The following is a 25,960-nucleotide window of genomic DNA, read 5'->3' as shown; positions in this document are numbered from 1 at the left end:
GGGTGTTTCTGCAACTCCCCATCCCCTTTCAGGTGGCTACATGGCCCTTTCCCTGTCTGCTTGAGTTGGCTTTAAATCTTAAAATGCCAATAAATACCTCTAGCAGGGATTTGGGGAACAGAGAAATGAACTGCTCAGTTGTCTTCTGAGCAAAAGCAAAAAGCCCAACCTGCTGTGGACCCTGAATTTTTCCATCTGGTAGTGGCGCAAAGGCGCCATCTAGGGGCGGAATGGGGCACCACCAGCTCTTCTCCAAATGGGTCGGGTTTACGCGGGGTAGGCTGAACATACGATTTTATTTTAGAATGCGTCTATTTTTCCACCGACAAAATTGAATACAGTCTAATTCTGGATATCTGTATTCATAAGAATATATCCACACACAAGGCTAAAGCAGAAGAATTACGGAATGTCTTGGACATCAGGGGTGGCAGGAAATGGGAAGAAGTGTGAGCTTTTCTAGCACACAGACCTGGGCTCGTCGCTGCAGCCCACAGGCTCTGTGGCATTTACTTAAATGTGTTTCAGTTTCCTCATCATTCAAGTTGAGATTATGAAAACCTCTCTCCCTGAGGTGGTTATAAGGAGTAAATAATATTACACAATCACAATGTCTCTTGCACACTATCTAACACATAGCAGCTTCTCAATAAATGATTAGTATTCACAGAGACATGTCAAGGCTTTTCTAGTTCTTTGCTCTCCATACAGGGGAATAGTTATTCTGGGACTTTTTTTTTTTTTTTTAATTGGTACTGATACGAGACCTTGGGATGTTATCCTATATTTAAATATGCCCAATAAATGATCTTACTTCCTCCATCCCCTTATCTTTGCCCTAAAAACTTTTTCTGCCTGGGTTCAGAGGTAAGCTCAAATTTGGTTCTTACTGCACAGGGTTTGCTCATACAGAGAGCTGCTTCGTAGCACTGATGCTTTTTATTCTAGGCAGGCCAAGAGCGGTTTAGTTATTTAAAATGCACGTGTTACATAAACAAGATTATCCAGAAAAACGTGCTTGCCATGTGTCCCTGATAAAAACTGCATTGCAGATATTTGCCCATTGTTATCTCTGTTCCTTGGATGCCCCGTAAAAGCACTTAGGGACGCATGCCACTGCCAAATATCTAAAGCTCTCGGCTTAGTAGGTTAGAGACGAGGCTAGAGAATGAAGGGAACAGTTTTGGTTACAGTCAGAGTCAACATTGCACATGGTAAAACTGCTGTCCAGGAATAGACACTCATTTCTCCTGGCTAGCATCTCAACAGGGACACTCACTGCTATTGTGAATATCAACTGGCAGCCGCCCCCCACCCCTTGGGTATATTCCTCGCCACTGCAGTGGGATCATAGGTGGAAAGGAGAGCAGGCACACAGAGGATTGCTCCTGTCCAAACAGATGGTCATGCAAATCAAAACAGGAACTAAAATGAGGGAGAAAACCCAGAGAATATTAAATGCCTTTCCAGTGCATTTCAGGTTTGCTGCCGGATTCTATTTGGGTCTACGACGAGATTTTTTTAAAGGGCCTTGGCCAATGCCAAGTCTCCCTGAGTGCTTAAAAATATTTACTTAGTGTCAGGCTTTTCTGCTACTTCATTATTGGGAAAACCCGGATTATGTCTCCACAAAATATTAGGATTCAAAACACTGCAAACCTTTTCTAGCATTCAATCTTTATTTCACAGGCCTGCCCCCACCCCTGCACCCCCCAACCTGCTAATACAGCTAGGAAAGAGATCTTTGGGAGGGTAGTTGGATGATACTGGAATTACCAGAGTCAGCAAGAATAGCAAACTCTCATGAACATGCTCGCCAATTCTTTGGTGACTCTATGCCCTGAGCTGACCTTAATTTAAATGTATTCAAATTTTGGTGTGGGAAATGTGAAGAAAGAACAGACTAGCAGAGTTTGTTCTCAAAATAAAGGAGACATGGATGAATAAATGGCCAAACTCTTCTGCCTTTTGGGAAATTCATCCTGGTTATGGACTCACCATGGACACTTCCTCTCCCACCCACCTTTTTCCTGATTTCTTACCACCAAACCAGGGCACTTTTAGGTCTTGTGCCTAGGACTTGCAAATGCCTCGGGTGAATAAGAATGCTTTTCCTGTGTAAGAACACAAGACATTTCAGGAACAGGAAAAGCCTATCCGGTCCAACATACCTGCCCTTTTTAGGTTTATCTTAATCTCACCTTCCTGTATTGTTACCTTCCTTCGTCTTCCTATACAGAAAAAAAAAACCAACACCCCTCAACCCCTCTCCCCCCAAACCCCACAAAAAACCCTCCACCACATTTCTTGTACATTTCTCATGATCTCTACTATTGCTAGACCTGATAAAATCAGACATACATTTTAGCCCCACTGTCTTTAAAACTAACAACTTCTGAAAATAGTTCTCAAGGCTGGTAGCCAATTTGTCATTTTTCTTTTTATAGAGTCATAAACAGTGAGTTTGAAAGAAGAAGCCCCAAAGAAGCGTGGCTTTGGGGAATGGTGAGATCATCTGGCTTGATTTTACACTTAGATTTCAATTCTGAGTTATCTTATTTGTCGTGTTCTGGGTACCAACATTTGCTCTCCAAGTGCTCCGTGAGAAGGGGTAGGTTTATAAGGAGTCAGACTTACTAGCAAGAAAGTACACAGGTGGCTACAGATGAATCACAAACAGCAGAGACCTGTTAAAGAGCTTAACATTCTCTTTCCTCGTCCTCCCCACACATTTCGTATCTGACATTTACAATAGGATGAGGTAAGCCACTCACTATAGTGAAAAAGGTGAACTATTTTTGCACCAGATGTTTCATTACTTGAGAAAACGCACATTTTCAGTTAAAAAGCACAAAAATGGGCCTTCCACGCAAAGCCTTCCAAGGGACCCCGGGCAGCGTTTATACCGAGTGTCTACAAGCTTCATGTTCCAGATTTTTACTTTTTAACTGTGCCAGTCAACAAATCACTGAGAAGACACCAAAACTGTCTGCCAGATGTCGACCACTGATTAATTTGTCTTAAGTTCAGCCAAAAGGGAAGAAAATATGGGTGGAGCATGAATAGCAAAGCACAATCAACATCTGACCAACCAGAGTTTCCTGTCGCCATGGGAACGCAATTGATTGGCACTGGTTTCCTGTGTACAAGTTAAAAACCAGTAGCAACTGCAGTAACAAGAATAAACTACAGATAAGAGACTTGGAAATTAAATCAAGTCCTATCATCAAAACGTCAGCTTGGAACCTTGAGCAGAAACGTCCTGAGATAACTTTTGAGGTCAGTTTTTACCCCTGTAAAATTATTTTATATTTGCAGCATATTTACTTCTAATTTGCCACTTTTGGCATACGGTCTGCAATCATTAAAAAGGACACGGGAATTCAAACTTATGTTAGGGGACTTACATATTTTGCCCAAGACTCAGCATTTCCCATTACTCAAGAGGTAACACTTCACTAATGCATTGAGTGCATTTTCATTTCACTCTTTACATTATCTTGGATTACAGCTTTCTGAGGGCAGAGGGAATCTCTTGCATAAGGACAGCCCCAAGGATACACACAGATTAAATATTACAAATATAAATTGTAACCTAAACTTTCTACTTTTCTTTTTCAAAGATTTTAAATTTATTTATTTGAGAAATACAGAGAGATAGAGATAGAGCGAGAGCATGAGCCAGGGGAGGAGCAGAGGGAGAAGCAGGCTCCTCACAGAGCAGGGAGCCTGATGCAGGGCTCGATCCCAGGACCCTGAGACCATTACCTGAACCCAAGGCAGACACTTAATGGACTGAGCCACCCAGGTGCCTTGAACAGTAATTCTATTACAGTGGTTGCATGTTTGGTGCAACACAAATCTATTTGCTTCAGTGTGGATTCTGAAAGCTTATTTCTTTTTGCTTAATTCAGCCGCTCACAAATACTCACAAAGCATAAGCTATGTGGAAGCCCATATAAACTGAAGATACTGACAAATTAAACAGCAATTTGCCCTTTGGTAATTTGCCTTTTATTTTTTAGGAGTTCACAGAGCCTCTAAAAAAAGTTAAACAAGCCTCCAGAGGATTGTGGCAAGTTGCTGAGGAATAATGAAACAGAGGAGAAAAATGTTTGCAAAATCTACTTTTTTTTTTTTTTTTTTAACCACCAGCATAGTGGTTATGAGTGGATTATGGGGCCAAGACTGCTCAGGTTCACATTCAGGTTCTGCCCCTTAAGACTGCAATCTTGGGCAGAGGACACAGCCTGAGTGCACATCGGTTTTGTCATCTGTAAGATGGGGACGCAACTAGTATGCTTAATTCATTAGCTCATTGTGAGGATTAATTGAGATAATAGATGTAAAACACCCGGGCCAGTGTTTGGCACCTGGTAAGGGCCATGTAACTCTGAACCGGCATTATTCACAGCTTTACTGTGACGGCCGCTCTCAAGACACCTTCAGTACTGCTCCTGCAAAGACCACGGCTTCCTCTGCAGTTATGGCTTGTGTGATTATGGATTTCCGTTATCGTTATTGCTGCCCCAGCCCCAGCGGCTCCCACGGCTCCCACTCCTGTTAGAGCCACGGTCTTGTTCCCGCAGTTCTTGCCATCAGAGCTGTCACTGTCATCACCAATTACTGGAAGTATGGTGTATGGTGAGTGTGTGTGTGTATAAGGCCTCACAAAATATTAGTGAGGGTTATCTCTGGGGGTCAGATGGCCTGTGATATAATTCCTATGTTTTTGTCTTGGGCTAAATATGCTTTCGAAAGGAGAGCCTGGGTGGCTTAGTCAGTTGAGCATCTGGCTTCAGTTCAGGTCGTGATCTGGAGTTCAGATCGAGTCCGCTGTCAGGCTCCCTGCTCAGTGGGGAGTCTCCTCCTTCCACCCTTCACATTGCTTGTGCTCTCTCTCTCACTCTCACAAATAAGTAAATAGAATCTTTTTAAAAATGATAAAAAATATATGCTTTTGAAGTTTCCATGATAAAGAATGTGTTATTTGAGGGCACCTGGGTGGCTCAGTACGTTAAGAGTCTGCCTTGGGCTCAGGTCCTGATCTCAGGGTCCTGGGATCAAGCCCCATGTCAGGGCTCCCTGCTCAGCGGGGAGTCTGCTTCTCCCTCTCCCTCTGTCCCTCCACCCTGCTTGTTCTCTCTCTCTCCTGACCTTGCTCTCAAATAAGTAAATAAAATATTTTTTTAAAAAAGAAAGAACATATTATTTCTATAGTTCACTGTATAGTTCATTATTTGCATAGTTCTTTGACAAAAATTTAGGAGTGACTGGGTGGCTCAGTCAGTCAAGCATCTGACTCTTGATTTCAGCTCAGATCATGATCTCATGAGTCACGAGTTTGAGCCCCGTGTTGGGCTCCACGCTGGGTGTGCAGCCTACTTGAGAATCTCCCTCTCTCTCTCTTAAAAAAAAAAAAAGTTGACAACAATTGATAAGGGCTGGAGAAACATTGAGGTCTCATATTTACCTATATTTGGTATTGCCTCCTGGCCAATACTCCCTTACTGAGAAAGTAAGGGTATAGGAGGCCCCCTTCTCTGCGCTCAGAAGGCATCTTATAGATCACCTGATTTTTTTTTTTTAAGATTTGATTTATTTATTTGACAGAGAGAGACACAGTGAGAGAAGGAACATAAGCAGGAGTCATGGGAGAGGGAGAAGCAGGCTTCCTGCTGAGCAGGGAGCCTGATGTGGGGCTTGATCTGAGCCCAAGGCAGACGCTTATCAACTGAGCCAACCAGGCACCCCTATAGATTACCCTATGAAGACAGAGTACCACATGCTGCCTTTTATTTGTTCTCTATGTACTAAGATCACATAAGGCATTTAGTCCCTTACTTATTTCACTGTTATTTTTATCTCGTGTCAAACCTTTCCTCATTTGTCTCTATGTTTAAGAAGAAATATTTTTGATAAGAGAAGAGATCTTTTGTGTATTTTAGCCAAGCTATTCCCAGGAGAATGCTCTTGGGCTGGCCCATAGCTCAGTTTTGAACAATTATCCTGACATTATCCTGAGAACAATCCCCACAAGTTCTACCGAGAATAAATAAAGCACAATGGTGTAAAATTATCCTCCAAACTAGGAAAAGCAGTTATATTTTAGTCAGAAAATCTAAGGCTTTTCAATGTACTATGTGCTTATGCTCTGTCACTAAAGAATTAAGTGGGAAAAAAAATTCAGATTCCCCGTTATTGGTCTAAGGATTGAATATTGAAAAAAATGCACCCAGAGCCAACTTGGGTGAGTTTTTATGCACTGATAACTGTCCTTGCGGGACAAATGGTTTTAACAGGATTGAGAAAATAGAAGGAAAGAGTGGAAAAGCATTCAGAGTAGGTGATTGTTTTTAGAATAGTGACGAAGTAACCCTTAATCTATTTACTGTTTCTCTTACTAACTGTCCTGATACTTTTTTTTTTTTAAGATTTTATTTATTTATTTGACAGAGATCACAAGTAGGCAGAGAGGCAGGCAGAGAGAGAGGAGGAAGCAGGCTCCCCGTCAAGCAGAGAGCCCAATGTGGGGCTCGATCCCAGCAGCCTGGGATCATGACCTGAGCTGAAGGCAGAGGCTTTAACCCACTGAGCCACCCAGGTGCCCCCTGACACTTTATTTAAAAAAAAATTTTTTATTAGGTTCAGTTACCCAGCATATAGGACATCATAAGTTTTTGCTGTAGTGTTCAATGATTCATTAGTTGCGTATAATACCCAGTGTTCATCCCAACGCGTGCCCTCCTTAATACCTATCACCCTGTTACCCTCTCCTCCCACCATCCCCTTTCTGTAACCCTCAGTTTGTTTCCTGGAGTCCAGGCTCTTTCATGGTTTGTCTCCCTCTCTGATTTCTTCCCATTCCATTTATCCTGACACTTTAAATGTTAAAGGATTAAATATCTGATTTTATGAGGGGCCAAATGATGACTTTATTTCTAGATTATTTGTCAAAGTTTGGGGATGTGCGTGGGTTCATGCTCAGATCGCCAGCACAGCTCCTGTTAAAGGCAAACTCAACAAGTTTGTCTCTCTTTGCCAGGAGAAAGCCTTTCTAATGCCCGTATAGGCCTACATGGGATGCTCATAATCAAATAATATTGCTTCTTATGTAGACTCACATCACAGAAGGGTCATGACGAGGTGATGTTTGCAACCTAACTTCATGGGAGATTGTCCAGGAGCCCCAAGCTAAAACCCAGTAAAGAATGATTCTTTCCCCTCCCCCCTTTCCTTCTCCTCCTCCTCTTCTTCCTTTTCCATCTGCTTAATCTTTTTGCTTATACTTCAGTCAACTTAATTCAAGAAAATTTCATCAAAAAGTCCAATTCAATGCAATAAGTATCTATCAGACACCTACTGTAAGCAAGACATTTTAAGGGAAAAATCAGGTTTCAAAATTTGTGTAGAAATGTAAGGGCCCGGGCACCTGGGTGGCTCAGTTGGTTAAGGGACTGCCTTCTGCTCAGGTCATGATCCTGGAGTCCTGGGATCGAGTCCCACATAAGACTCCCTTCTCGGCAGGGAGTCTGCTTCTCCTGCTGACCTCTCTCCTCTCATGCGTGCGCTCTCTCTCTCTCTCTCTCAAATTAAAAAAAAAAAAAAAAGAAAGAAATGTAAGGGCCTACAAATTTATGTACAGTGGTTGATAGCTGGGGGTCTAGAAGCAGACCCTTATATCCCTTCCATGGCTCCCATGGTCAGTTAGGTGTCCCTGAGTCAGTGACATACCCTCTTGATTAACTTCTAAGCATAAATAGTAGATAACACATCGAAGTTACTCTGTAAAGAATTACACAAGAAAAACTGATAAAAGAATTTCTTTTTTATTTTTTTAAAGATTTTATTTATTTATTTGAGAGAGAGAGCATGAGCGAGGAGAAGGTCAGAGAGAGAAGCAGACTCCCCGTGGAGCTGGGAGCCCGATGCGGGACTCAATCCCGTGACTCCAGGATCATGACCTGAGCCGAAGGCAGTCGTCCAACCAACTGAGCCACCCAGGCGTCCCGATAAAAGAATTTCTAAGAGAAGTTATCAGATACTTTTTTTCTGTGATTAGGTGTTCCAAATGGCCAATGAAAAACTGTATCTGAGAGTAAGCAATGGCTTTTCTAGGAAATTACTTTTGGATTTATATTTGTGATAAACAGCCCAAGGAAACCCTAAAGATGTCTCAGATCCACTGAGGGGAATTAGAGGTGGTGTAGCTATTTCACTGAGTCAGGGCAGTGGAACCGTACTGGAACAGTCTCATGGAGAATGCTTCCAAACAGCGCAACGGATGTATTCTACACAAAACTTCCAAAGCCTGAGGAAGACACGTGTGCCCAAACAGAAGGAGACCCCAATTCCCCCTCAGGCCTCTGAATCTATCTAGGGAGGTTTCTCATGAGCAAGCTTATCCGAGGAAACAATTGTGGTCTCAAAATTCTTTTCAGGGAGGCCTGGGTGGCTCAGTCGGTTAGGCATCTGCCTTCCACTGAGGTCATGATCCCACGATCCTACAATTGAGCAGTTAAGCCCCTGCATGGGGCCCTCTGCTCAACGTGGAGTCTGCTTCTCCCTCTCCCTCTGCCTCTGCCCCCTGCTCATAGGTGCACTCTCTCTCTCTCAAGTAAATAAAATTTAAAAAACAAAACACAAAAAACAAAAAAACCTCTTTTCCAAATGTGGGGGTTCCTGATTAAGAAAGAAAGACCAATAGCAGAATGAGGGCATGGAGACTTGTGCTCAAGGAAGAGTATGAGAAGGGTAGGCCCCACCAGCCCAGCTCCCACCCCCACCTCCCCGAACAAGGCCTCCTGCGGACACAGGTGAAAACCCGTGTTTTCACAGGTTTTCTGTGATTTCACTTCTGATTTAGATCGAAATGTGAAATAATCTAGAGCTGGCGACCAATCGATCACAACGCTTTGCCTGAATAACCCAGTGCTGACTGATGGTTCCCAGAGGATCTACAGTTGTTTGTCAACAAGTTGGTTAACGTTGTCTCAGTTCCTTCATTAGTAACACGCAAAGGGGTCGTCTTCCATCGCCCGCATCTTGTAATCCTAATAATTTTAGTAATAAATCCATCCCCAGAAACCCTGTGCTCAGGAAGCAGGGAAGAGCGGTAGGAGTGAAAAGGGAAAGGGATTTTCGACAGTCATTGGAAGAGTTTTCAGCTTTGCAATTGACAAGTGGTTTCGTCCAGCAGGGGGCGTGCCCGCTGCTTTGGCCTCCAGGGCAGAATTACAGGAACGTTCCTGGGACGTGGGCCAGGACCACTCACATTGTGGTTTTCAAATGTAAGTAATTTAAATATAGAAATATAAAAGATAGTAATTTAAGTATATTTGAACATCGACAGACAGATAAATATAAAACTATGTTAGATTATATGCATGAATTTAAATATATGCATCTATTTAAAATCATATGTACATAGATATGTATCTATCATGTGTATAGATCTAGACATACATATTTATATATGTATCTATCGCCTTAACTCTTCCCCAGAGCTACTGAGGCTAAATTTTTGTTTGACTCGAGAATATTTCCTATCTAGAAATTCTATCTAGATGGGGGAGGGAGGAAGTTCTATCCAGAAATGTTTCTATCTAGAAGAAGGTTTAGAAATGTTACAAAATTTCCCTAGGGGAGTCAGATCTGAAGTTAGGTCTAGGGGCCATTGCTCAAAGTTTCCTCTCAACTCTAAAATGTTGCATGACTGACTTTTCAGGAAGCCCCTCGTTCTAATATATGACCACCACCTGCTTCCTGATTCTAACCATGCCCATCACGACCACTGCCACCAACACTGAGTGGGAATGAAGGAAGGAATTAAGCATTTATTAAGGTCTAATGTGCTCCAGGCACCTTGATAGGCAATAAGAATACCAATGGTGTTAAGATATCCTTATCACAGGGAGTCTACAATTTAATTTACTGAATTACACAGTTTAGCCTTCTAAAGAATAATAACGATTTAGGGGGAAAAAAAGTGTGGGGTCATGTTTAAGCCATGTTTGTTTTATTGTTTTTATTATTTTACTTATTATTAGTATTTTTAGGATCTTGACATTCTAATGCCACTTGATTTTGTGCCTCTCCTCCCACCCCTAAGGGGATGAAAGCACTGAATGACAAGTACCAATTAAACATACTCTAGGGAGACTCTTATTGACACCATATTAAAGATTTCATGAGACACTCTCCCCACCGTAGATTTTACTGGTGTCTCTGTAGAGGATGAAAAGCCAAACTCGAGAATTTCTGTCACACACAGAGGCCTAGGTTTTCACTTTTAAAACATACTGTTGTTTCAGGGCACCCCCTACAGGTCATATCTAGTAGGACACATTTAAATTAGAAATTAGAAATCTTTGGGCTCACCACTTCTTAAATATGTCCCTCATTGCTCTCTCAAGGATTTCACATTTAATAGAGATTAATTATTCCAATAATATCTCTGTGTATATGCTTCCAAAATATCTATAAGCCAAGCTCTTAGACTAAATCTGCCCAAATAACAAAACATGTGAGATCTCTCTCCCCAGACCTGGTATATGTGTTGTACTTTATTGCTTACAGTCTCTGATTCTCAGCGATTGAACTGGAAGTACACTCACTCTACTCTGAACTTCTCTAATACTGAGGCCCTTCTCTTGCACAGTTTTTAGCTAGAACAGGACCTGTTTCTATTAATTTTTTTCCTATTCATTGTTGCCTCCAATACATTAACACTTCATGACCGATGAGGACAGAGTGGGCAATAAAATGCTTTTAAAGTTGACATAATACACTATAGAGCTGATTTAAAGTGAAAAAATACTCTTGTCCACAAAACAGTGATGAAATATCAAGCCGTTATTGCTGCAGTCAAGACTATAAAGATTACCTGTATAAAGAAGTTGGATGGAAGAATTTCCCCGCTGTAAAAGTTTCATGAGTATTTTTTTTAAAAGACTGATATTTTAAAGTCCAGTTAGGAAAGTAAAGACAAGAATAAGGACAGTTACCCCATATAAATCTCTACAGGATATTTGAAAATGAAGTTCTTGCTTCACCTGGAAAAACCTGCAATCTTGTTATTTGAGATCTCTGTTTAGATTACTTTATAGATACGAGATCATTCGACTGCATGATTTTTTCATGCCCGAGAGTCTTGATGCATACCGTGCTGTAATAACAGGTTCAGGATAGAATCTCTTTAATTTTACAAGACTTATATATTAAGCCAAGCAGACTTTCAAACTCATTGGTCACACAACGGGGTTGGAGAAATGAAGCACCCAGGAATGAAATGGCAAGTGATAAGTTTTCCACGTCCTGGGACTTTCTAGAACTAAATGGACATTTCAGAGCTGAAACAGATGAGTAAAGCTAACTCTGATGAGTAAGGCTAACTGTATTATTCAGCCAGTATTTAAGAACCCTTATTATATGTGTGGAACTAGGAAGCAAGGAAACAGATAAATGAGTTCTTAGGAGATTTGACTTGTATGGTGTGTGTGTGTGTGTGTGTGTGTGTAAGAGAGAAGGAGAGAGAAGGCGTTTGTGGAGTCTGAGAAGTGTTGGAGAGGTGGTGTGAAGGTAGTTTATTCCCAGGGGTCTTGTTTTTTTCTATGGATGAGATGGGGAAAAGAAATTTAAGGAGAGCAGTGCAAATCTGGAAAGACTGCGTGGGGCAATGAGAACAAGTTGAGAAAAGCAACAGATTTCTGAGCAGTGTCAAGCAACCCTTGGAGACTTGGCTAAGTCTCCACATTTGAAGTATATTCTTTCAGGCTATGGTAGGTCTTTGCCATGCTTTTATTTATTTATTTTTTTATTATTTTTGAAAGATTATTTATTTATTTATTTGACACAGAGAGAGAGATCACAAGTAGTCAGAGAGAGAGGGGGAAGCAGGCTCCCTGCTGAGCAGAGAGCCCAATGCGGGGCTCAATCCCAGGAACATGAGCTGAGTTGAAGGCAGAGGCTTAACCCACGAAGCCACCCAGGCACCCCTTTGCCGTACTTTTAATCTATTCACTATCACAGGCCCTTTAGCACGTCATCATTCCTACGATCATTATTGATTAAAGTGGATTTAAAATTCCACTTTGTTTTTCAGAATCCTTAGGTAGTCTACGGATTCTATCAGGAGAAGAAGATTCTTCTGTGAATGGGGGTTTAGTCACAAAATGCTACTGTAGAAATCAAAAGGCAATGGCAAATAAAACACAACAAGAATAAAACTAATCATCCAGGAAACTATATTCAGAGCAGGGCAAGAAGGGTTGTTATAAGCTCTCCCCAGTGGCGCGGGGTGATAGAGAGGATGTGCAGGGAGAGGAGCTCAGACTCCTCCCTCATGGTGGTTAACGAGGCAACCGCCAGCACCAGACACTCATATCTGTAGGGTGAGGGGGAGATGATGGGGATCATCTGTTTCGCTTTGTTTTTGAAGTAATTCTTTCCATAAAATTAACCTAATTTTAAGGACTTACTCTTTTGTTTCTTATTGAAATGTAACAAATATTCATAGCAATAGGTAGTATGTGTCAGGCATGGTGCTAGAGACAAGAGAGAAAAGGAGGGGAAGGAGGAGTGGGGCAGGCAAGATTGTGGGCCTGGGAAAAGGGAGAGATATTGAGCCTCACATTAAATCTCTTGAGTTAGAATAAAAATTAGCTCCTGAGTAAAAGGATGTATATATTATAATACACCTTAGGCAATATTAATTTCATTTGACCCATTGTCTTTAAAATTACTTGTGGATTGAATGAGAAATGAAAATGATTGGACGTTAAGCATTGTTAGAATGCACATGGCTTTCAAATGAAAGTGTTCATGGCAATTTGTTATTTCTCAAGTTACAGCTCTTTCATCACTACACTGAGACCGTTTTCAAAAGTACCTGCCAAACAAGGTTATGCTTCACCTGCCAGAGAGGACATTACAAGTCATTATGGAATCTACCTATTTATAACAGAAACAAGAACAACCCTCTTTCCTAGAGGACACTGGCTAATAATGGCCTCAACGCGCAGTTCTCCACTAGAGGGCACTATCTGCACACACTACAATAGCCTTCATCCAGGCCCGCTTCAGAATATACCGGAGAACAGAGCCCTCTCACTGTGTTTAAATTACATCCAGATAATCACGAGGCATTATGGAATGGAAATGACATTTTAACGTTTGTGATATACGTCCAGGTAAAAACAAAAAGAAAAATAAACAAAAAACCCCCAAATCCATCAGTTGAAAATAATTTTGCTGCAGTCACCTGCTGGGGGTGACCTGTGATTATTCACAGTTATGCTCTAGAGGTCATGTATCAATAGCTGGGAAAATATGATGGCAACAGAGCGGAGCATCGCTGCAGAGGAAAACAATGTTCCAGCGTCCAGAAAATGCACAGAGCAGAACCGTGAGCTGTAGCTTTATGACACATTTCAAAGAACTCCAAAGGCGAATTGTCTGCAAGCAAGGTTAAAAAAAAAAAAAAAAGAAAAAGAAAAATCCCCTGACACAATAACGAAAATTCAGAGCTGGTCTCTCTCAAAATAGGAGGCAAAACGTACGCTGGGAATAATCTGTACCTGCCCTGATTAAAATGCTTCTACAAAAAAGGCCATTTTGCCTAATTCTGTCAACCTGTACATCCAGACCTGGAACATAGTCCCCTAGCAAAAACTTGTAATCTCATTTGAAAAAGCCCCGCATTTAGGACTCTCCACAGGAAAACTCTCATTTGGTTGTGGGTGGAGGAATTAGCAAGCATCAAAACATTATAGGAACAACCTCTTCTTTAGGGGCAGGACACAGGAGAATTCTATAGAAATGCTAACATTATGCAGCTAAGGGAAATAAGCCTAAATTGCTCTAAAAACAGGTCAGAGCCTACAGAATGACTCTAAGAGTTCCCAGAAAAGAACTGGGCTTTGGCCCCCATCGTGGGAGTGGAAATAGAAATCACCTATCAAAGCAGGAAGCCAGGGTCCAGGATCAGATCTGGAAGTTAATGGGTGCTGTGTTGAAAGATGGGTGGGGATAACAATGCTGAGAAGACTTTCCTGCTTCAATCTCAGGACGCAGGAGCCTGGGTCATGGGTGTCTAATGGAAGACACAGAGAGGAGGACCCAGTGGGACTTAAACTGTTGTTACTCCACCAGGGGCCACCCAGGGCTCAGACACTTCAGTCTGCTTGGAGAGAAGCTAGGTCTTTGCTTGCCAACAAGTGGTGGCTAATTTTTACCTTTTATAGGCAGAACTCTATTTTAAAGATTTATTTATTTGAGAGAGAGCGGCATGTGCATGTGCGTGCGTGTGCACACACACACGTGTGCAGGGGCTGGGGGAAGGAGAGAGGAAGAAGGAGGGAGAGTCTTAAGGTGACTCCATGCTGGGTGCTGACCGGACCTGGGGCTTGATCTCACCATCCTGAGATGAGGACCCTGAACTGAAACCAAGCGTCCAATGCTTGACTGACTGTACCACCCAGGTGCCCCCCAACTCTACTACTTTCAATTCCTTCAAAATAGATTTCGGCTTCTGTTCTTCTCACCCTGGGTGGTTTCCTCTGTCATTTCTCTCATTCACCATTTTGTCTCATGACTTGTCATTAATTTGGGGGCAGATTAAAAACTCCTCCTTCCATTTTCTTAATCCTGGTGTTTGGTTTGTTTGTTTTAATAAGGAAAACTTTTTTTTCTTAAAGATTTTATTTATTTATTTGAGAGAGAGAGAGAGAATGAGAGAGCATGAGAGGGGAGAGGTCAGAGGGAGAAGCAGACTCCCCACTGAGGAAGGAGCCCGATGTGGGACTCTGATCTCGGGACTCCAGGATCATGACCTGAGCCGAAGGCAGCTGCTTACCCAACTGAGCCACCCAGGCGCCCTAATAAGGAACACTTGAAAGTTTTTTTTTCCTAACCCTTCAGAACCCTGACACACCTCCATAAAAATGCAACCATTGTCTATCCTACAAATAAAGAGGAAAGAGTTTGATGTTCCCTGTAAGCAAAGGGCTTGTGCCTATTTCCAAGGCCTCCCCAACTCTGGACATTCCCATAAAGTACTTTAAAAAGGTGTGGTAATCAAAAATAAGGGAAGCTTAAAATTCTATCAACTGTGTCCGCTAGGAAGAGGTAGAACATAATGGTTATATGAAGATTTATGTCAGATATCGACCCGGCATCTGGAAACAACCGGATGGAGGAAAGACAGAGATGGGCAGTGAGCTATACTGGCTGTGAGACAGATCTCCACTTGACTGTTTTTAATCCACCTCACAACATAGAATTTTACTCGTTTAGAATCTGAAAAACATTCTGAAAGCCAAGCATGAAATTTGCTAAGGCAATCAGTGTGACACTCTAAGTAGTGTCATTCTAAGTAGACCTACTTAGTAAATACATTGATTTGTAATCTATTTTTTACTGATTTTCTGTAGAATATGGGAATATTCTACACCACACACACTCCAGTATAGTCCTTATTGGGACTATAGCCTCTGGAGCCAAACTGCTTGGGCTCAAATTCTATTTGTCATTCTCACAAGCCCAGTCACTTATTATTATGTTATGTGGGCAGTAACTTAATCTCTCTGAGCGTCCATTCCTTACCCTAAAGAGGGGATAATAAGTCCCTTGTGAGGATTAAATGAGATCATGCATGTAAAGGGCCCATAAGCATTACTGAGTTGTTGTTTTGATTGAAGTTGCTTGGAACTAAATTTGGATTAACTTCTAAATGGTTGCTTGTTATGGGTTTCATTACAATTCCCATATTGTCAGGCTGAAAAAATGAGTCGTGGGTCATAGCGTTTGGTGGTGTTGGGTCATAGGTTCCGTCAGAACGACTGGTATCTATCAGAAGGAGGTTGTTTGGTCTGAGTATCCTGGGAAAGATCAAGGAAACTGGAGCGTAAACTCAGCTTTGCTGTAACTAGTGTCGTCACCTTTGGCCAGTGTAGTAATGTGGTTGGTGCCCCACCCAGATCACCTTGGCCAGGCTGCGCCCCACCCACTCCCCTCCCCCACTGCTGCGAGTAAGGGCTATGAACGGCACACACTGGTGCCACTTCTCTGGAGAATCACTTTGGCCAATGGGAGTAGCCCAGGCCAGATGTGCCTACAAAGTTATGCTTCTGCCATCCCTGGGGTGGCCTGAAGCCAATGGTTGACTGACATGGGGTACAGGTGCCCACCCTGTTTGCCTCAAGGGGCAACAACTGTTCATGAGCTGCCACTCATGTTTCAGGGCTCCGGGTGTGAACAGGCTGAGATCAGCTGAAACCACCTCGTTGCTTGGCTTCTTTTCCCCTGCTCTGCCTCCCCTACTTTCCTTTAGGCTTCTCCTGAGAGCACCCTCACAATAAATTACATGGACAAGATTCCTCGTCTCAGGCTACGCTGTTCTCCCCTGAGACCAAAAAGGGAAGATTCTGGGTCTCCATTTCCCTAGACAGAAAGTGAGGGAGTTGACTCCATTTCCACTGATGGGTCTTGCATGAATACAGATTTTAATTTCCAGAGTATTTTTGTGTACTTTATATCCCGATATTCAGCTGTATCTATTCTATACGCTTTCCTTTTCTTATATGTCCCAAAGAGAGATTAGTTGAGAAGCTATTAGGTATCTTCTAAGTCAAAATTTCTGCACACTGAAGTGTTTCTCCATTACGGAGAGCAGGGGACAGAAACTGGAACATTCCATCTTGTCTGGAGGAAATTATAGTAAACAAAACTTTTAGTTTAGTTGTAGAAGACTCAATATTTTCTTGGTCAGGCCCATGTTTTCATTGCCTCCACTACAACAGAATCTTTTTAGCTTTGATAGAAATCTCCCAGGTTCAGCCTTTTAAAAAAACCTTTAAAAATCATACATCTGGGTGTTACATTATCATTTGCACAATATTTATGGACCCAAATAAACCATATTAAGGTACAATTTCAGGGAAGTTAGAGAATGTTTATTCACTGGCTACTGAAAACCCTTGTGGGCCTGTGGAGACCTCCATTGTGAGACAATCTCCATTGATGTCATATATTTCCTAGCCCATTAACTGAGCGCGAGTGAGAGTGCCCTGTCACAGGGAGACACCCTTTCTAGACAGTTCCTTCACTGTCCTTGCTCACTTTTATTCCTAAAGAAAAATCAAATGAGGAAATAATGTGAATCTCCCTGTCCGCCTGTGAATTTCTTTTCCATAAAACTGGCTGTTGTACAGTAGCCTAGAGGGGAAATTTGCAGGAATTCACATTTACAAGTTCTCTGTTTTCCCAATGAAAGAAAATGTATAATTCTAGGGTCTGAATGTGATCTTTGGTTTACTGGACATTTGGAACCCGGCTTATATACAGTTTCCTTGAGAGTGACAAGCAGGAAATCTGAGGAGGACAGAGATGGGCCAAGAGATGAGGAATGGGAGCTAGCCATGGCCTCCTGCTGTGCCAGCCGTGTGACACACATTGTCTAGCTTAACCGTCACAAGAGCTGTGCAAGGCACCTGCTGCTGTCCTTGTTACAGATGAACAAACAAGGTCCAAGTTTTACATGCAGTGGGTGTGGGGTAGGCCTCTGGAAGTATCTCTTCAATTCACAGACTCACCATGGGAAAAGAACTCATTTGTTAGATGAGGGTAGATTTGATCAGATACTGATAGTTGTCAAATTACATTAGATGGTCAAATTTATAAATACAGATTTATAAATAGGATGAGAAAAACCATAAGTCAGTTGACAGTTTTAAAAAATTTGTGAAAAAATAAAATAAAATAAATATTTATGATATCAAATGGCAGGCTCAACTTTGTCATTTCAGTAAAAAAAAAAGTTTCCACTTTCCCAAGTTCAAAAATGTAACCGACCTAGTATAGTATTGTGGAATGGGATCACAGAACAAAACAAAAAGAACAGTAGATTTCCTTTTCCTTCTCACAGACAAAATGCCATTTTTTATTGATTCTTGATTTTATGGTGTCCTTTGAAAAAAGGCAGAACAGATATAGATATTACCAAACCTATTTCCTACATTGTGAAAACTACACAACAAAGGACTTGATTAACATGTTCAGTCACTTGGTGAATGTCCGAAGTAATATCAGCACAGAGACTCAGCTCTGTGGTTTATCATAAGCTATTTGTTCTTACGGAAGGCTCTTCAGAAATACAGGTGCTTTCCAGAACCAAATGCACATTAATTAATTAAATCCATAATTTTCTAGTGTTTACAATGTACCAGGGTCACAAGAACCATGGGAGACACGAGAGGGTCTTTAAAGCTGGTGAAGGGATAGGATAAACTACCTGAAAACCAGTTTTAGTCCCTTTCTGAGTTATTCTTTAATGAACCTCACTGCTAGGGGAGGGGTACGTGTGAGAATTCACAGGTGTGAAGAATCCCTGTGGGTACGGATAAATGTCATGGTCAATGGTAGGAGGTAAGTTTTGTTTGGGATTTGGAGACTAGAGATAGTTGAAGGAGAGAGAATAGGGACCAGGTGAACAAAGACGCAGATGTGACCATGAACCCTGGAGAACAGACTGGATGGAATGGAAGGTTTGTTTTGGGGGGTAGTGGCAAACGTATTTGGAAAGAAGGATCAGGGTCCAATAGTACAGGCCCTCTGAGGCCCAGCAAGGTGCTCTGTGCTTAAGCCTATAGACACAGGGATTTTTACACAGCAGAGTCATCGAATGCAAACAGTGTTATAGCAAGATAAATCTGTAGAGTGTACAGTCTGATGGAAGGAGAGGAGAGGATTAGATCAGGCAGAGAAGAGGAAATAAAATCATCTATGTGAAATATGGAACGTGTGCTAATCCTGGTACCATTCTTATAATCTCTGCATTAGCAAAGAGGGCACAGTTGAAAAAAAGAGAAGGAAAACTGATGGGGTAAGTTATCAGGGTTGAGAGGGAATGACCTGGAGCCTTTGTGGACAGAGCAGTTTCTCTTCCTCTGAGATGGGAAGGAAGTGGGAGGTGAGGGGTGGGGATACAGGAAAGTTTATAGACCAGATGGCAAGGAGGCTATCTGACCCTGATTACACACTTGGCTTTGCTGGAGTCCCCCGTGTGGACCATAAAGATGAGTAAGACACCATCTCCGTACTCTCCCTTCTCAAACATTCACTTCACTGAAATGAATAAGGAGATACTTGAACTTAGGCTTTTGAAATTCAAACATGCCCAGAAGTAGCCTACGAAAGGCAAGATTCTGGCAATAGGCACCCCTTAGAGGATTTAACTACTGGCCTTCCTTAGAATTGGCGGTGTTGATGGTAATAAAATTTAGTCTGACTTCTAGGTAGTTTTATTATCATCTTTAAATCATCTACAGAAAATGACCATCTTATCGCTTTCATCTGAGCAGATCTTTTCGAACACCCTGCCCTCGGTACACCACCAATGCCCAGACAACTGCTTTGAGGTTTTCTTTGAAGCAAACATCAGTGTGTAAAACTAATTTGGGTGACAAAAGCAAAAGAGCCTGAAGGAAGCAAAGGAGTCAAGTTTAACCCCTTCATATCACAGATGAGGAAAATGAGGCTCAGATAGAATGACTCACATGAAGCCAATCAATTCAGCAACGGCAAAGCTGTGTCTGGATCCCAGTTCTCCAGACCCCAGGCTTAGTCTCAGGGAGAAAGCTCCATCTCATCTACAGCCCAAACAGCAAAGTAGCCGTACCCAGCTAAGAAAATGTTACCTGGAGACTCAAATGGATCCATTCAGAAACCAACTAGTATTTGGGAGGAGGAGGAAGAAAATTTGATTGCTCTCCATTTTTCTTCTTTTATGGAGTCAGAATGTTCTCCCTTTACAGGACTTTGGAAATCACTACAACAGTATCTTTCTTTTTACTTTATTCACTGTTTTTTGACAATGCTTACTAAAAATCTCAATGCGCACTGTGGTCTTCTGAACTTATATTTTCTGAAGGAATGTGGCGCGCGCGTGTGTGTGTATGTGTGCGTGCATATGTGTTATAGGAAATATAATAAAAATTTAGAGATGTGACCTGAAAACCTAAGGCACCAAAAGAACAGTGATACAAAATGAAGATACAGGAAAATAAGAGGAGAATGAACCTGGGAGTGTACCTCAAGAGCCTCTCACTTCCTCCACTACCCTGGCATACAATGCTGGATATAATATCAATCATATTTTAAATATAAACAGGAAGTTTCTTATTTTAAGAAATGTCATGGGGAAGATTTACTTAATATTTTGGGGAAATAAAGAATTAGCACCTCTTTTATGTGTCTTGCATATCCTGGTTTTCAAATGTTGGTTTTGCTTTATTTATTTAATTTAAAAATTTTTTAAAAGATTTATTTACTTATTTTAGAGAGTGAGAGCATGAGTTGGGGGAGTGGCAGGAGGAGAGAGAGAATCCTCAAGCAGACTTGCCGCTGAGGGCAGACCCCAACACAGGGCTCAATTCCAGGATCCTAAGATCACGACCTGAGCTGAATTCAAGAATCAGATGCTCAACTGACTGAGCCACCCAGACACCTCAGGTTGGCTTTGCTTTAAACGAGAATATCAGTATAAGTATATCACAAAGACAATAAAAACAAAGTCATGGATCTCGAGGTATTTACTATTCATTTCCTTAAAGGAAATAGGAGGCAAACTTTAAAAAAAAATTGATTTGTGACATTGATGTCTCCTACCTTACCCCAAACAATATGGACTTTGTCAGGAAATACCCTAAGTTTATTCCTAGTCTTTCTACCTACCAGAGTTTTGAGGACGATTAAAGAAGATAGTATCATATCAGCAGCCCTCAAAATGTACTCAATAAATGATTACAGAAATTGTCCTGGAGTTAAGATGAATGTGGCTTGGGACTACACGAGCTAGACAGAATCTGACGTAACTAGAAGATTATTGTAACACAGCTAGATTCTCTGGGGGGACAAGAAAGACAACTTCCTCCTGCTGTCCATTTGGTGGTGAGCAATTTTACCCAATATGTCAGTCATCTTTGCCTCTATCATTTTTAATTGGTGAATATCCTTTAAAAAAAAAAAAAAGCAACCTGTAGAGGGATACAGAAAAACTCTTACCTCTCCTGAAGTCCTATGGGCTTCATTTTGAAAGGAGAAGGACAGACAGAGGTGGTAGCCTTGATCTCAGGAGAGTATCGGCTTTGCGGGTCCACAACCACATTCAGCACCTTGGGGCCTTGCTCGGGCTGGACCATGCTGTTGACTGTCTTTGCCTCAGACTGTGCTGGTTGTAACACAATGGGCGATAGGTGGATCTCCTGTTTTTTCTCTTTATCTTGTCGCAAGGAGAGCTGAAATCTTTCTTTTAATCTGTAAAGAATCTACAGAAGGAGATATAAAGGCTTGCTTTTTCACGCTGAACAACAACATACAATCTTCTCACCCTAACCCAGAAGACCAACTCAAATGGAGGTTTAACGATCATACACCCAACCAAAGTGTTTTAGAATGATTTCTCAGTTGTGTTGGTGTTTCTAGTTATTAACTAAATGTGTCCATGAATCTATTCCTCAAATTAAATTCAAAAGAAAATTTGTCTAATTTTATGAAAGTGCCAGATATCAGTTTGATCACATGCAAGTTTTTATACAAAATGACTGAAAGGGAAGGCTAATCAAAGGGATAGCCATGAAATACAGGCTTATGACATTTATAGAGAGATCTACATCCAGTACAACAGGTGAGAAGAAATTCTTGTAAAATATTAATGCAAAAATAGTCATGCTCTAAACTGTAATTTCTTACATTGGTAAATATCCACACTAGTCATGTATTAACTTGAATATCTGGTAACTTCTTAAAAAAATTACATTCAGAGCACCTACCAAAGAATAATTTGGATAACCACAATTTTATTTTTTATCTTTTTCCCCTTTTAATTTTTTAAAAGATTGTTATTTATTTATTAAAAGAGAGTGGGGCGGGAGGGTGGCAGAGAAACAGACTCCCTGCTGAGCAGGGAGCCGGGCGCAGGGCCTGATCCCCGGATCCCAAGCTCATGACCTGAGCTGAAGGCAGACACTTAACTGACGTGAGCCACCCAGGCGTCCCTCCCCTTTTTAATTTTTAATGCATGTAGGAAAAAGCAAACATATCACTTCCTCCATTCTCAGAACCCTTTCTAGAATGGCTAATTCAATTGAGAAATGGTAGGATTGTCATTTTTAAACTTTTAAAGGTATCAGACTGACTTTGCTGGGACGCTCCATGGACCAAACTGTTAGGGAAAAGCCACTGTAAGCGATAAACCATTAAACGAGAGAGAAGGGAGTCATTCAGAACTATTGTTCAGTGCCCACCTAATGCCACGTATTGTGAGAGGTCCAGAGTATTCTGCTCTGAACAAAACAAACTGTACCTTGTACTTATGGAATTAGGGATATGGAATGAAAAAAGTTCTCAGTTAAGGGACGCCTGGATGGCTCTGGTGATTGAGCGGTTGAGCGTCTGCCTTTGGCTCAGATCATGATCTCAGGGTGCTGGGATCAAGTCCTACATCAGGCTCCTTGCTCTGCCTCCCGCTTCCCCTGCTTGTGCTCTCTCTGACAAATAAATAAATAAAAGTCTTTAGGAAAAAAAAAGTTCTCAGTTAAAAAGTATGTCCTTTGAAAGAAGAACAAATGTGAGGAGAAAACAGAGCAGTTTTTGTGACTGAGGAAAAAAATGTGTATTGCAAATAATGCCATGAATTCCAGACCTCGATAAACTGAAGTTCACGTGAATGAAACCGACAGAAAGAACGTTTCAAATGCATAAGGTCTCAGGAAATATGCTACCTGTGTACGTTTCCTGAAAAAAAAAATGTACTCCAAGTCACAAGAAAGATGACTCAAAGTTAAGAACTGAATAACTACAAATTATGATTGAAAAGGGAGCTTTGGAATTATGTAAAAAGAGGGTGAAATGAAATTTAATTATGTCTCAGGTTATAGTAGCAAGAGGGAAGCTTGAGCAGAGAGAGAAGAAATAGGAGCGATTGTACTAAGTGACTTATAAATTAGGGATACGGAAGGAATCGGAGTTTGAATGGTCACTAAAGGTCCTTCTGACCTAATTATACATTTAAGAAATTGTAGTCTAGCTGAATAATATGGCTTCCCCAAAGCCCACAGTCACACCCACAGTCAGCAGGGACAGACCCAAGCCCTAAGGCAGTTCTGACTGGCAGACCCATGCACTTTCCACCGCCTTATACCTGGACCTTACGTTACCTCTGGTATTTTCCTTGCCATGCCATGATTCTTAAATACGGACTCTGAAATCACATCTGCTGCAGATGTGGTCCTCATCACTGGGGTTCGACACCACCAAATCTATCTTTTGTGGACTGAAAGGTCTCTTAAAGGAAAGGGATTATGCACATAGGAATATAACTAGAAGTGCATCTTATGAGTTGAACTGCCAGGAAATGAAAAGAAATCCTTATTGTCTTTTATCAGTTCACTTCCTCATAACCTGGAAACTTTTACACTGGTGGTGTTCCTTGACAAAGGTAGGGTAAAGCGAATTCCTAAATTGTTGCAAGTGATGGGTGCTCAGCTTTCCTGTGAGAAATATTACTGCGTAAGGAAAAAAAAAAAAGACATCTAATATCAAGTGACAAGTCTTCTTACTCTAATTAGACTTTTACAACTACAGGATAGAAAATATTGAAAATAAATATCCTTACCCTGTGCATCATGCCCTAAGGATTGGGAGGTTTTTAATTTACTGCTTTCTCTTCAGTTTCTATAACTCTCAAAAGGCGACTGGTCACCAGTCTGCATGAAAAAAAACCCACCCTAGAACAGTACCCATCAGATAACACACATCTACTAAATTAAAAACGTAATTACTAAAAGATGAAACAACAGAATTTAAGGTGGGAGAGCTTATTATTTTTTGATTTATTACTATTTTTGAAAACATTTGTTTGTTTAAGTAATCTCTACACCCAACGTGGGGCTTGAACTCACGACCCCAAGATCAAGCATCACATGCTCTTCCGACTGAGCCATCCAGGCCCCCCTTGCTTTTTATTTCTTAATTTCAAGCCACTCATTTTCCTGAATGAGAAGAAAAACAAATACACCTGTACGTTTACAAAAATATCTTTAATAAAAGATACTGCATATGTTATATATTCTAAGTTCTTCACAACTAAATATAATAGGTACATTGGAATATGCACCTGCCTGTTTACATTTGGGGTCTGCAGAAGCATATTTCAGAAAGGAAAATGAAAAAGCCAAGGAAATACCAGCCTTCCTGAGAGCTCTTGACAGGTCACTTCTACGGTTTTATTGGTGTGGAACATGCTCTAGTCCAGAGTCCTTTACTGCACAGGCTTCTGTTCTTGATGAAGGACCTTTGTCACATAGTTTACAGTCAACCGTTCACTTCATCTCTGGTGATAGGTCAACTTTCTAATCTACGTATGTGTACAAACTATGTGTACAAACTGATATACATCTTTAATTAGGGAAAAGCAGAACTGTATAATGCCTACAAGACACTTCAAAAATCCTTGAGAGGGAGACTGGGCCATCTGGTGAAATGTGTAAAGAATTGAAGACACCGTGACAGGCAATGGGACGGTCATCATGGAGTTAAGTTTTGGGGAGTCTTCTCAACCAGCTGGGCTTTAGCCCTTCGGAGGCATTCGGCAACGTCCAGAGCTGTGTTTGGTAGTCATACTGGGCTGTGTGGTGAGGCGCTATTGGCATCTAGTGGGCAGAGGCTAGAGATGACACCAGATACCCTCCAGTGCCCAGGACAGACCCTCTCCCCCCAGCAGAATCACCCAGCCCCAGACATCAACAGTGCCGCTGCTAAGAAACTGGGATAAGGGCTCTTAAAAATCATCTGGTATAATCTCATTTCACATTTAGACTCAGAACACTCGAATGACTTCTGGAAGGTTAGAAAGAAAGTCTAGAATCCAAGTTTCTTGACTTAATGCCTGTGATCATTCAGCTCTACTGTTTCTTCTAAATCCCCACATCCTTCTTCCCAACTCCTTTCCCAAAGCCTCTGGAAAAGTGTGTCAGAGGTTCTTCTCTGTGCAGATCATGGTCTGGAATATAGCACAGACCTATTTCTCTTTGTGAATGCACTGCGTGGCAAAGTTCAACCTAGAAGCTTATGATAGCAAGGGCAAATCAGTAGTTTTGGTTTTACTTTAAGAGCTTGTTTGAATTTCAGGATGCAATAAAGTCATTTGGTCATTAGGGAAAGAAAACCGAAATACTGAACAAGAGAAGAGCTGTAAAAGTCAAACTATACCAAGAGATAAAAAATAGTAGCAGGGAGAAGAGAGCCAGAGGAACACAGAAATGAGAGGAAAGCTACAAAAAAAATTCAATAAAGCTCTTGTGCTGCTTATAATTTTCACTTAAAAATCTCAAAAAAAAAAACCCACCCCAAAACAACAAACAAACAAGGAAACAAAACAAAACGACAAAAAAACCCCCCAAATCTCATAAGTGTACAACTTAAACTTCTACAATGTTGTATGGCAGGTATATTTCAATTAAAAAAAAATCTCTTAAGTAGGTAACACAAAAGATGTTTGGGTTAAAATATGTTCCAATTTTAAAATAAAGCCATCAACTAACGGCCCATAGTATTTTCTTTACAGTATTTTACAGTCAGTTCTGGAAGAGTTCATTCTTTCATTTCTTTCAGTTGAGTAGACGTGAGTCAGTCGCTACCACATTCCGGAAGCAACATTGCAGGTGCAAAGACAGCACACAACCCTAACTTCTGGGAATTCACAGGCTTCCAGAAGAGAGATGTGGAAAAATTACACCAGGTAAAAGAAAACATGGGCATTTTCATCGTCATTCCTTTTGTGGCCAGAAGCAGATGTTCACAAGACAGAGTGTGAGGACTTCAAGAAACCAGTTTGACTCCTTTATACATGAGATCATGGTAAGGAGCCCAGACTTTTAACCCAGATAGTTCTGGGTTTGAATTT

The 25,960-nt window shown here is 41.3% G+C and overlaps 1 protein-coding gene across 3 annotated transcripts in view; it reads right to left on the bottom strand.

Annotated features, from left to right (window-relative positions):
• PTPRR (protein tyrosine phosphatase receptor type R) overlaps positions 1-25,960 on the bottom strand; it is a 235,446-nt gene that overhangs the window by 65,303 nt on the left and 144,183 nt on the right. For all 3 annotated transcript variants that reach the window (XM_032854799.1, XM_032854800.1, XM_032854801.1), the window contains one exon: positions 21,061-21,323. In XM_032854799.1, coding sequence (XP_032710690.1) covers positions 21,061-21,323 — 263 coding nt within the window. The remainder of the gene's footprint in view (positions 1-21,060; positions 21,324-25,960) is intronic.

This window comes from Lontra canadensis, unplaced genomic scaffold (genome assembly GCF_010015895.1).
Source record: "Lontra canadensis isolate GAN:19392208 unplaced genomic scaffold, GSC_riverotter_1.0 scaffold9, whole genome shotgun sequence".
Lineage (NCBI taxonomy): Eukaryota > Metazoa > Chordata > Mammalia > Carnivora > Mustelidae > Lontra > Lontra canadensis.
The sequence above is the reverse complement of the archived record's forward strand: the minus strand, read 5'-3'. Positions and strand labels throughout refer to the sequence as shown.